Source organism: Miniopterus schreibersii (genome assembly GCF_964146895.1).
Source record: "Miniopterus schreibersii genome assembly, chromosome: 21".
Lineage (NCBI taxonomy): Eukaryota > Metazoa > Chordata > Mammalia > Chiroptera > Miniopteridae > Miniopterus > Miniopterus schreibersii.
The window spans coordinates 3,109,963-3,123,211 of record NC_138123.1 but is presented as its reverse complement, the minus strand read 5'-3'; the positions used below and the strand labels follow the sequence as shown (position 1 = coordinate 3,123,211).

At 45.7% G+C, this 13,249-nt stretch overlaps 1 protein-coding gene across 9 annotated transcripts in view; it reads right to left on the bottom strand.

The window, feature by feature from the left end:
• Positions 1-418: 418 nt before the first annotated feature.
• The window catches only part of BRINP3 (BMP/retinoic acid inducible neural specific 3), a 341,361-nt gene continuing 328,530 nt past the window's right edge, over positions 419-13,249 (bottom strand). For all 9 annotated transcript variants that reach the window (XM_081123748.1, XM_081123746.1, XM_081123750.1 and 6 more), the window contains one exon: positions 419-1,809. In XM_081123748.1, coding sequence (XP_080979874.1) covers positions 693-1,809 — 1,117 coding nt within the window. In that variant the 3' untranslated portion in view covers positions 419-692. The remainder of the gene's footprint in view (positions 1,810-13,249) is intronic.

Here is a 13,249-nt window from a genome sequence, read left to right as displayed (position 1 = left end):
CAGGTTGCTAAAAAGTTAAGGGTTGACTTTCTCTGCGATGTGCTCGCAATCACATTTTTCTGAACGTTTCCCGAAATGTTCTGCTACTTGGTTGGGAAATGGTTCACCTGCGTATTATAACAACGGCGGTGGCTCCCGGAATGGTTGCTAAGTACAGGTAATAACATATCAACTGCTTACCAAGCATTCTCCCTCCAGGCCACTGAGAGGGACCTTCAAATGTGCCCATTTCCAAAATCCTGGTGAACGTCCCCCAAGTTGTATCCAGCTACGTACCCGACTAGAACTCATTTCACGGCAAGAAAGGAATCCCACAGCACTTCTTTTTAATAACTGTTCAGCTACAAAATTTTATTGGTATCTTTTTGTATGTCCCCTCTAGAGGGTGTAATGCACAAAAGCATTGCCACGGAACATAGAAAATTACAAATGAAATTTATTGTAAAAAGTAGAATGTCTTCCGGGACGGGTGTCAGTATTTATTTCATTCATCAACCAACACTGCAGTATAACATATGCATGGTCAGTGAGCCCGTGTGGGTGGAAATTGCCATCCAACGCTACCGACGGATATAAGACAAAGATATTGAAAAGGACAATTGAAATGGTAACTCTTCCAAACAGAAACGGTTCCACAAGAGCACGGTAAAAACTCCTTCAAGGTCTCGGGGTTGTGCTTGACGGATGACCGGTTAGCTACACAGTTTGGTCGTGTCGTAGTCCACGGAGCTGGGCAGCCGGGCGCTGAAGGCCTGCAGGGCGGCCTGGATCCGCACCACCTCGCTGGTGGACAGCTTGAGTCTGTGGCGGAGCAGGCACGAGAAGAGGTCCAGGCGGCGCTGGCCGGGCGGGGACAGCTTGTTCACCCGGTCCCTGATCTCCAGCAGCTGCAGGAGCGCCGAGTCCTGCGAGCCCTGGGTGTAGGGGTAATCCAGCTGCAAGATCAGGTCCCGGATGGCCTCGGGGTCGAAGTGCATGCTGTAGCCGAACACCTGGATGTTGTTGATCTTCATGTAGCCCAGGTTCCGGGCCGGGTCGATGAACTCCAGGGGCTCGTAGTACAGGCTCTCGTTGCCGTTGGGCCCGCTGGACTTGATGCGGCTCCGCAGGTAGATGTGCACCGTCTCGAAGAACGTCTTCCACTTGTTGCCCAGGGTCAGGGACCAGTTGTAACACTGCAGGGGCAGGTCGAGCCTAGTCCGCTCCCAGTCGGGAAAGCTGTTCTCGCTGATGGGCATGAACCAGCTCTCGGAGTGGCTGCCTCCGAAGGGGTTGATGTACACGGCCAGCACGGGCTCCAGGGTGCTGTTTTTCGTTAAGCAGATCTGCAGCGAGAGGCCCAGGATCATGTGGACCAGGCTGGACTTGTACTTGTTGCTCTTCAAGGTCAGGAGCATCCTCTTGCGCCAGGAGGGGTCGAACCAGCTGTTGAGGCGCATGTCGTTGCTGATGAAGATGGCGTGGACCTCGATGCGCCGGTCGGTCCTCTGCAGCAGGTACTTCATCTCCAGGTCCTGCAGGTCCGTCTCGAAGCCGATGTAGTGGTCGGTGGACTCGGCCACCTCGGGCTTGCACAGGCCCTGGCTCAGCATGTAGCCCGCGTTGCAGGCGCCGCAGCGGGTGCGGTTGTCGGGGGCGCAGGACAGGCAGGCGGCCGCGTCGCCCACCGGGCAGGGCAGGGGCGCCGCGCACCCCACCTGGTCGTTGGGGCAGGTGCACGAGCGCGTCTCCTCCGAGAAGCTGCCCAGGAGCCCGTTCTCGTTGCAGTAGAGGAAGGACTGGATGCGGGCGAGCCAGTAGGCGGACGACCTAGGGACACAAAGCAGAGGGGATGGTAAACGCGGGCGGGGGGGGCGGGGGGGCGCAGGCAAACTCCGCTCTCACTCCTTCAGGGCGCCGCCAGCCAGCTAGCTGACTGAGATCAAAGATCCATACACTAAAGGAGAAAAAAATCCATGCACCGTGCTAGCTCATCACAGAAAAAATATAAACGTATATTTGTATAACAGACAAATTATATATATTTATATGTGTTACATGATATAATATATAATATATATAACATACAATCACGTTATATAGTATATATTTTATAATACAGTATATAGTATATATAGGGTGTTCCCCAATAAATGTATACACGCTCTAACAGCTCATAACTCACTTAACTTTCACTCCTTTTCAGGTTTAACTGATTTGAAATAATGGGTGAAGCCAGAGTAATCTTTGAACAAAGCAAATGTATCCTAAAGTGCCACTAGACTTTTATTAGGGGGACACATAAATGATGACATTTATGGTACAAAACCGGCAACAGTCGACGCATCGCGGGCGCGCAAATTCCGAAGGAAATGATTCCTGATGTCGGCGCTCCCATCGCTCGGCGCGATCAGCAGGGCCTGGGCCAGGACCGTCATCGGTTTGAAATCAGGCGTTGAGAGAAAAAATTATTCATTTCTGTAGACTCTTTTAAATCTTGAAAAGGAACTGTATGCTAATAAACACTGACTTTATAATCATTCAAAGTGTGTCTACATTTTGGGGGGACCCCATGTATATAATACATGTTTTTCTTTCATCACCCCACAAGATTAGCTACGGACAATTCCTTCCTCTCACCATATGCTTGGAAGCTGACGGTGAATACAGTTGGGTCGGTGATTGCTATGAAAAGATATCCAACACCAGGAAACAAAAGTGGTTTTATCACAAAATATCTAGAGGAGAGTTCGGGCAGATAGACAATGACTGTTCATTCACTCACCCTCAGCTTCACAGAGCCCTCAAGTGGCAGGACGCCCTAAGCAGAAAATTAAAAAAAAAAAAAAATGCAAAAAAAAACGACTCCAAATTGCCAATCAATGGATTTAAATCCTAGGGTTTTTATCAACATTGAAAGAACAAGTACCTACTGAGAGGAAAAATATTATTAAAACATGTTTGATTTTATACTTACAGGCTGCTCGAGGAAATTGTTGAAAAGGCCTCGTTAAAACCAGCTCCGAGTCCTTTTAATAAGGGGTTAAGTGTGTTAGCTTAATGCGTTTGATTAGAATCATTAACGACTTTTCCTCCTGTCTTCCCCGGGAATCCGGCTGATCACGATGCAAATTGAGGACGTTGTTTTTCTGTTTCTCTGCATCATTCGGACTCTCCGGGTGCGTTTAAAAATCTCAGGAAGAGGAGGGCAGAAAGGACGGGGGCCTGTGGCTCCCGAGGCTTGTCTGTCTGCATCGTGATGTCTTCTCTCCCGGCTGGAGGGTGGTGGGAAGGGAGGGCCAGTCCCGTAACCCACTTTCCCCCAGGGAAAGAGTGGCACCCGCAGCACCTCCCACGCTGCCTTCCCCTGCGACGGAGTCCGGCTCAGCCGCTCGCACGTGCGTGGCTCGGAGCGGGCCCAAGGCTCGCGTCTGCTGGCGGAGTCCGAGCGCCTCTCCCGTGTTCGGCAGGGAGGACGTGTGCGGTTTTCTGCAAAAGGCGCCCGCTGTTGTGCTCAACCCTTTGGACCTCTCAGAGAATCTGCACGTGCTGAACGCAGGTCGTAATCTGAGTGAATGATCGCTGACTACAGCTGAAGGTACTCGGAACAGTATCTGAGCTATAGTATATTTGAAATATATCATATGTTTATTTTTGGTCCCAGCCTACTCGCCCCTCGCAAGGTAACAATTTTTTTTTTTTAGACTGACTCTTCCCTGTTTCCCCAAATTAAGTAAACTGAACAGTCCTTTATTCCCACTCCTACCTACACTTACTTAGTTTGCTTCACAGTGCCCCTTTCCACTCAGAATTTTATATTATTGTGTACTTAGTTGCTTACGCTCCATTTATCCCATTAAATACAATATCCAGCTTGTCAAACCCAGTATATTTTGTTTATAGCTATAGATCCAGAGCCCAGTAGGGTTCCCGGAGATTGCTGCCCTTCAATAGTTACTGAATATTGCATCTAAGGCACAGATGAATTTGGATGAACTGCAGGGGCGGGGTTCCCTTCTTCTGCCAAGGGCCATTTGGATATTTATAACATCATTCGGGGGCCGTACAAAATTATCAACTTAAAAATTAGCCATGAAAAAAAAGCTCCTGGATTTATTGAATTTTGAGTCCTGCCTGCGGCTGCGGTGGCAGGGCCGGGCCAAATGATTTCGCAGGCCCCATACAGCCCAGAAGCCGGACGGTCCCCATTCCTGGATTCCAGGAACATCTAATCAGTGCGTGCATCTCAAAGTGAAATTTATAGCCCTAAAATACACATTTAACACAGTCGTGAAGACCTAGCTCCCAGATTCATTCCTTCCTTCCTTCCTTCCTTCCTTCCTTCCTTCCTTCCTTCCTTCCTTCCTTCCTTCCTTCCTTCCTTCCTTCCTTCCTTCCTCCCTTCCATGTCCCTCCCTCCCTTCCACCCTTTCTCTCTCCAGTTCTATTTAAGTCCACCTAGTATCAAGAATATAAAGTATATCCTGTCTGGATTGAAAATCATATTTTCTTCCCCGAAACCAAAGCATACATTCCCCAGCCAAATCGTCGCCCCCGCGCTGGAAGCTCTGATCGTGTTTCCGAATCACACGCACAAACAACGGCTGGAGGCAGAGCTCACAGAACTAGGTCGCCGCAGGCAGAAGCGCTCGGACACTTCTTGAGAAGCAGCGGCTTCCCCTCCCGGCCCTCCTCAGCCCCTGCAGATGCCTCGCTGGGGGGATGTGTTTCGGTTTTGTGCGTTTAAGCTTCTCACGGGTGAACACCGATGGTGGCCACGGTCACTGTCACAGCCCCGGGGCCTTTGGACGGAGGGGCTAGCCTGTGGATGTCCTTCCTTTGCTGCTTCTGGTCCTTGTGACTATTTTACTGTATTTCACAAGGAGGGAACAGATTTTTCAAGGAAAAAGAAATACAATAACCAGTCTTTTTTTTTTTTTTTTGACTCCTTGTAAAAATTTGGTCAAAAATAGAAGACGGAGCAGACTTCAGGATTATATGTGGGTTTTTCGCTTACCCAAAGGATCACGAAGTTGTATTCTTTTCTCACGAAGTAAAATTTAGCTTTTAAAAAATTTTTAAACTCCACAAGATTTTCAGAAAAAGAGCTTCACAATTGAAGAGAAACAGCTTCAAAATTAGGCTGCATCAGGCATGTTCTCAAAACTGTTGCCTTTTATACCTAAATATTAAAACAAAATACTACACTTTTCTTCTCATATGTAACTGTTATTGACACAAACGAATGATATAAAGTTTAGGTTCCTGAGTGACACGAATGGGCATCGGTCTCTTTTTTGGAAGCCAAAAAAGTGAATTTTGTTTCACTTACCTTGTTATGTAAAATAGAAATAAAATATAGGTTGTTGTAAGAATTAAAGCACAATTGAAGGAAAAACATTTATTTATTTATTCATTATTTTAAAGAATAGTTCACTGGTTTTTAAAGAGAGAGGAAAGGAGAAGAGAGAAACATGGATGTGAGAGTGAAACGTGGACCAGCTGCCTCCTGCGCGCCCCCTACTGGGCATCGGGCCTGCAACCCAGGGCTCTGCCCTGACCCAGGATTGAATGGGTGGCCTCTGGTCCACGGGACGCCGCCCAACCGACTGAGCCACACCAGCCAGGGTGAAGGAAAAGCATTTAAAAGACTGCTCGTGCACAGAATAAATGCAAAATAAATAAAAAAGCTTATTATTATCAGCGTTATTACTATTGTCATCTTTTAAAGCAATATCACTGGATGCGCTTTATCACAAATGCCTTTTTATCCACAAGGTGGAAAATGTCTCTTTGTCTTCTGCAATTTATAGACTACATTTAACAGTACACTCAAGGCCTCTGAAACCCTCAGAAATCTGCGAAAACAAAACTGCTCGAGTCCAGGACATATATTCCGCTATGTAAGGGTTTGCACTGAGGAATTCGAACATATGTTGATACAAAAACAATTACCTCTTCTCCCGGCTGAATCCTCTCTGAGCACTAATAATCTTATTTCAAAGGTCCTGTATTCCAACCTCCTGATCTTTTACTGCTCTCCAAATCTGTGCAACATGGCTCTGAATCATAAATTCTAAATAATATCATAATTTCGGTATCTTTTTGAAGTTAAATATTATTCTTTTGGGTAGAGCATTTCATGTCAGCCTCCATAGATTTATTCTTCTCACGCCCTAATACTTTCAACTAAATACAAATTTGGGATTAAGCACCCACAGCCATTTAAAAAAAATCAAAAGCTGATTATTGGCTCAGTCACAGACAGATAATACCAAATAATATTCTGTCCCTCCCCCTCTCCCAACTCTGCTGCTCTGGCCGTCTCAGCCTGGCGATGTCTGAGTGTCATATGTAGAAATGAACACCCTGTTAATTTTTAAATGCTTTTAACCAAGATTTGTTTGTAATAAAATGAACAGGTCATTTTTTTGGTTATTAATTCACTGTGATTTTTAACAAATTTTAGCAAACAGGCCATATGTTCGAAAAAACACTGTAGTGATTTCGCCCGACATAAACAAATATTACATCTCTGTAACTACAGTCTACATATTTAAGCCCAAGAGTCACAGTTCGTAAACAATGTTCTGGAAACTTGGAAAGGTCCAAGGCCTGCTGGCTGATGTCCCCACGGCGCTGAGCCCACCCCAGCCGTGCGCATCTGCTCGCTCGGGATGACTGGTGAACTCGGGCATTTGCGAGGCCTATTCAGCATCGATTTAAAATTATGGAAACACGTATAGAAAACTTTCCTGTGAAATTAAACTTTTCATGCACACTTAATTTTAATGACACAAACGTGTCTACATAATTAAAAACAGGTAAGCTAATTTGCTAATTTCTTAACATAGGCATCCAGAAAACCTACTTTATTCTACAACAGACTTTCAGCTTTAACGGACACACCCCCTTGCCCAAAAGAGTCCGTTATATTGGGGTTTTACTGTATTGCAATGGACTGAATTTTGCATCCACTGAGATTTCACGCTGGAATCCCATTTCCCAGTGGGACAGAATTAGGAATTAAGGCCTCTGGGAGGCAATTAGGTAGAGAGGGTGGAGGCCTCATGAACTGGATTACTGCCCTTTAAGGGACGCACCGCTCTCCACGACCTGAGGCCACAGGAAGCGGTGCCACATGACTACCCGGGCAGCAGACGTAGATTCCCCCTTGCCCGGTGGCAGCTCAGCCAATGGCAGAGCACCAGAGTCAGCCATATCCCGATAATGCAATTATTTCGGAAATGATGTCAAATTAATGTTGGGAGTATATGCTGTTTTCTTCGGTCATGAGGATTTATTTGAATCCCAAATAATAATAATAGGTCGGGACCTGAACTGAGGTTGACATCCTTGAGGACTAGCATATCATGGATCCCTTGAGCGCAGCACCCGTAAGCCAAGCAGAACAGCCTCTATGCTTCAGGATGCTTTCTGTTTTTACCCTGGAAAGTCTAGAGAATCCTTTTGCAAAAGCCAGTGACACAAGGTCAGCAAACCAACAAATACATGCTGAATATATGTATTTAAATACTCTTCCTCTTTCCATGAATGGAAAGTCTCTTTCTTGGTGTCCTCTTAACAGTCTGGACTTTTCTAAGGAAGGCCTTATTTCTTGCTTCAGTTTCTGCCCACGTACATCACTCCTGTAAACGCTCTGAAGTGTGTGCAGCCTCTTCGTGTTCCTCCAAATTGAAAACATGTCAGCGCCTTACGTTTGGTGAGAATCTTGCTGACGGACGCATTACAGAGCCCGGAATGAAATCAAGCCCGAGACTTTCATCTCAGAATTCAGAGCACAGCTTTTCATGTTAAGAGAAAATGACGTAGTATGTTTCCTTCATTAAAGTATTTAAACAATTACGTCGAGCCCTTCTGTTTCTCCTGCTGTATTCATCATTTCATGCCCTTGTCTTCTATTTCTTAAACCATCTTTGAACACGAAGGCAAGGGGCCTGCGGTTATACTGTCCTTTACCCTAGAGGTCACTCGCATAGGCCGAGGTGGCACAGACTGTGGGTGTCAGCGTAAGGCTCCAAATAAACCGGCTATTTCCATTGCCAAACAGCTGGTCCATTTAAATTATAAGCGGGGAAGAAAGAAAATAAGCCAAATCTCTCACACAGCATTGTGCTCATTAATTAAATAAACCAAATATTTTTACTTGTTAGGATGCACATTTAGTAAGTTTTGACACAGAAATGGACTGTCACACAGCTAGAATGTCAAAAAGAGTCTTCCCCTTTTTCTACCAATTCTAGATTCTATGCTTCAACTATCAAAACGCCAGTCGGTTTTCTTTTATCAAGTCTTGAGATATTTGGTGGGGGTGGGAAATTCCACTTGGGAGATGCTGTAGAATAAAGCAGAACTGAAGGGCAAAGAGAAGGGTCAGTCCTTGAATATATTTCTCACCTATCGCTTGACAAATATTTCTAGATCCCGGCTTGCTGTAACATGCTCTGGGTGCACGGCTGATCCTGCCATCCAATATCAAAAAATCTCTCATTCTTTCATCAGTATCTGAGTTCGTTATTTCCAGTTTCTTATAGAGCAGGAGGCCCGGTGAAAGCAACTTCCATGCTTTTACATGATGTCAGGATAGAAATCAAGGTCAAACCTTCGAGACAGTCACACAGGAGCCCCCAAGAGAGGGGAGCCCTCAATGGTGAGTGCCCGACAGCTGAAGGAAAGCGGAGGGTTCTTCCTGTAGCTCTGTGTCTAAGAATATTCTGGAGAGATCCAAGGTGGCGGCCGACTGAGTGGAAGCTACACGGACACTCTCCCCGGACCAATCTGGATTCACAACTAAAACATAGGAAAACCAACTGAAGACGAGCTGGGTGCACCCTCATAACCAAGGAGGAAGAGGGGAGGCCGCATAGAGACAGGTAGGGAGTGAGGGGGCACCAGAGGGCTGGCTGGGGCCCCCGGGCAGCAGCTGAAGGTCCGGAGGGAGATCTCAGCTGTGGGGGGTCCCCACTGAGGACTCTGGGGCCTCAGCCCCTGGAGGGGCTCCCCAGCCCAGAGCACCAGAACCGAGAGAGGTGCCCATATAACATCTGGCTGTGAAAAGCAGCCGGGTTTCCATCTGCCAGGGAGAGACGGCGGAAAATGCAGGCCCCTCTTCCAGAGCCAACACACAAAGCTTCGCGTGCAGCCCCTCACCCTGGACTGGAGCTGTGTGGGGCGAGTCTGGGTTGTGGGCTCTGGAGAGTGAGATCAGAGGACACCCGTCTGGATTCCTGGGCCGAGTCATTCCCCCAGACCGTGGAGAACATCTTTCTCAGGCAGCGATTTTCAGCTTTTGCCCGAGGGGGGAAGCAATTGCCCCGCCCTGCTGGAGAGCCTCTCGAGGGGCCCAGAGGAGTTTTTACAGCCAGAGGCATGTTAAGAGACTAGTAACAACCAGGCGCCCCACCCTGTGGAGCATCTACAGCCTAAGGCTCATTAAGAGAATGAGATTAATCGCCTGCAGGCAGAGGCAGACCTCAGAGTGCTTCAGGACCTGGGCCTTGGACGAGCAGACTTTGGTGTGCATCTTGGTCCTGTCCGAACGCACCCAGCCCCAGCAGAGGAGGCCTCAAGCCCGGGGTTGTTGATAGCACCCCTGTGTTCATAACAGTGCAATTCACAACAGCTAAGATCTGGAAACAGCCCAAGTGCCCGTCAGGAGATGGGTAAAAAAGCTGTGGCGCAGTCCCATGGTGGAATACTATGCGGCTGTGAAAAAGAAGGACCTTTTATCCTTCGGCACAGCATGGAGGGAACCGGAGAGTATTATGCTGAGTGAAATGAGCCAGGCAGAGAAAGACAAATACCACGTGATCTCACTCATATGTGGAATCTAATAAACAAAATAAACTGATGAACAAAGTGGATCCAGAGACATAGAAGCTTGGAGCAGACTGAGGGGTCTCAGAGGGAAGGCGGGAGGGGGAGTGGGCGGGGAGAGATTAATCAGGGAACTTAAATGTTTATAAGCAGAACCCAGGGACTCAGACACTGGTCTGGGGAAGGCCTGGGGGGGGGGGTGGATGTGGGGTGGAGGGGATCAGTGGGAATAAAAAGGGGACATCTGTAATATTTTCAACAATAAATATACAGAAACTTTAAAAAAATATTTGGGGAGGAAAAATGATAAAAAATGTTTTGCTTCGTGTCTCTACACATCAAATACAGCGGAGGAAACTGGTTTTCTTGGTTTCCTATTCGGCCTTCTTACCCATCAACAGGGACATGAGATTCGACGTAAACGAATATGCTTCCTCGAGGAATCCTTTACCTCAAAAAACTAACACACATTGAGGGAGTCGTGTGACGCTTTTTTTTTTTTTCCTGCTTAATTCACTCTTTTCTTACTGTTTTCCTTCCACACCACTGAGGGTAACCGCCATTCATAGCCACCTGTGTACTGTAAAGTCAGCAGAATAAAAGAAGTCCTTCCCTAAGGCTGCATCCGTCATTGCCTATGTGTGTTCATTTTTATCTACATGTTACAATAGATCCTGGCAGACTTAAATTTCTCCTCCGAGCAAATGTCATGTTGCTCCTGGAAAAAAAAAAAAATCCTAATTGAAAGTATCCGCCTTTCACTAATGGAGTTAAAAGCTACCGTCAATAGCTGAAAATTGATTGAAGCAGACAACGTCCCCTTTTAGGAGCAAAGGGTCCAACAAACGACGGGTTTTTCTGGCAGTGGGAACACACAGGGTGCGGATAGGCTATGGCATGTCACACACACGAGAAAATGAGCTCTCGGAGCGGCATGTCAACATTAATTTTCATAGCTGTGTCACACCTCTAATCATAACCAATGGGTTAGACAAAAACACCTGCTGTCTCTTCTGGAAAATCTGTGTGACAAATGAAATCCGAGGTAGCATGACCACCAGCTAAGGGGCGACCCGCCCTGGGGTAAGTGTCGTCAAGTGTCCCTGCAATGAGGGCCGTCGGTGCGAACACCACATTCTAAGGGGACCAGGCACGGTTCCGAATAAACACATTTCCATTACCCTCCTTAATGGACTTTCTGAGTCAGAAATGGAGTGAGGGAGATAAATACGAGTTTTTGTTGACAGAGTAGCTACCTGAAGAGAAACTGAAGGGACCAGTTGAAGCTACTAAAGTGCAAGGCCCTTTGCATACGAGACGCCTGGGATTATGGTGCTCAGTGATTCTCGAAACTTCCACACACAGGGACAGGTTCTTGTTTCCCTACAGGACCGTAAAACACAGGGACACGGTCATCCTCACAGTTATTTTCCAACTTAAAAAGATTATTACTTCTTTAAATCAGGTGGTGGTGAAAAGAGAGCTGTTGCCACTAGTTTGGGTGTTTAAACTCCTACTCTATGCAAAACATACTTGAGCTGCTCGACGTGATCCGTCTAATTCTTCCCTAATCTGATAGTTAGAACTGTCTCCTTGTTACTGGGGGTAAATTAATCTAAAAAGAAACATCTTGTTAGAGATTTTGCCTCTGTATCAATCTTTAAATGTTTACATTTTACAAATTTCCACAAAAATCTTATATTAGTCTAAAGTAAAATGCACACATAACGGTACATGTGATTTAATAAGTATTTACAAAGTTCCCACTTTATAAATAATTGTTTAAAGCCCCCAAAAGACATACTATCTCAGCTTAAAGAGCTTACATTCAATTCTTACTAATTTTTAATGTGTAAGTATAAAATTTTCCAATGCACACAAACAGTAGAGGTCCCACCTGAAGTCCCAGGCATTCCTTAGCCAGCCTCAGCTCACAGAGCTGGTGTGCATTTCTATATGGACCTCAAAAATTAAAATGTCAGAAGGACATTAACTTACATGATCACAATTGCCATTACCACATAATGACATTAACTGTAATTTATTGACAGTAACAAATACCAAGGCCCTATTCCAATTTACCTGGAAAATGTAAAGTAATTCTTTTTAATTCTTAAAAATCAGGATCCAAAGAGAGTCTAGTCATTTCATTTGGTAGTTCTGTCCCTTAAGTCTCTTTCAGCCTTTTCTTCTTTGCTTAGCCCATGCTGTTGACTTTTTGAGGAAATGAGGCCAGTTTTGCAGAATATCCCACTGTCCAGATTTGACGGGGAGATTCCTTCTGGTGCCACTTGACCTGCTCAGCTATCCCTAATTAGTTACCTGGAGACCAGAAGGTGACGTCAAAGGTACAATTAGATCCAGGTGTATTGTGTTTGGGGAAAGAAGGCAGGGAGCAAGCTCATAAATGATTCCAGAAAGTTACTACTTTTTATATTTAAATTAATATTCTGGCCTCAAATCCTAGACACACAGACACACTCATGCAATCTATAAAGAACTTTGATTTTCAAACCAAACTCTGTGATTGCCTGAAAAATATTCATAACAGAATAGACTATACAGTGTAAGTAAGCCCAATACTAGGCCGTTCTGTCTAACCCCACAGTTCTGTATCTTCCTTGCAAATAAGAAATAAAATGGTAAAGGATACAACTGGAGGTCGGCGGGTGTGGCTCAGTGGTTGAGCGGCAACCCTGGCACCGGGAGGTCAGGGCACCTGCGGGGTTGCAGGCTTGACCCCCATAGGGGGCCTGCGGGAGGCAGCCGACCGATGTTTCTCATTGATGTTTCTCTCTCTCCACCCCTCTCCCTTCCTCTTTCTCTAAAAAGCAATAAATATATATATATATTTTTAAAAGAATACAACTGGAACTAGGTAAAGAAATGGGTTGCGAGGGCCACAGCTGTTCACAAAGGGCCTTCAGCTGGGCTCTCGGAGAGACGAGAGAGAGGCGACATTTAGTCAGCAGTTATTTTAGGCACTTTACCTAACACAGTCATTTAATTCTCACTTCTCCAAGGCAAATATTATTAATACTAGTTTTTACAGAGCAGATCACTAAGGCTCTGGGAGGTTGGGTCACTTTCCTGAGGTCATATAAGGGGCAAGTGGCAAATTAGGAATGTAAGGTTTTCTACTCCTTAAACATACCCTCAGAAGTAGATCCAGGAGCACAGTTGTAGGAGAGACCCCTGCCCCAGACAGATTGCTCTATGCTTGTAATTCTTTCACCATAAAATAAAGTTCCTTGCATTGAGAAAAAAACCGAAGCCTGCAATTCAAATGAGGTAATTATAAAATATATAGTACCAAGACTGCCTATTATAATTGAAAGTATCTGGTTATATTCCCAGCTTAACTACAAACCAATGCTAAGTTTTCCTTTAATTTCAGCCTTACAATAATTACTTTGTGCACAAGCAAGGATAT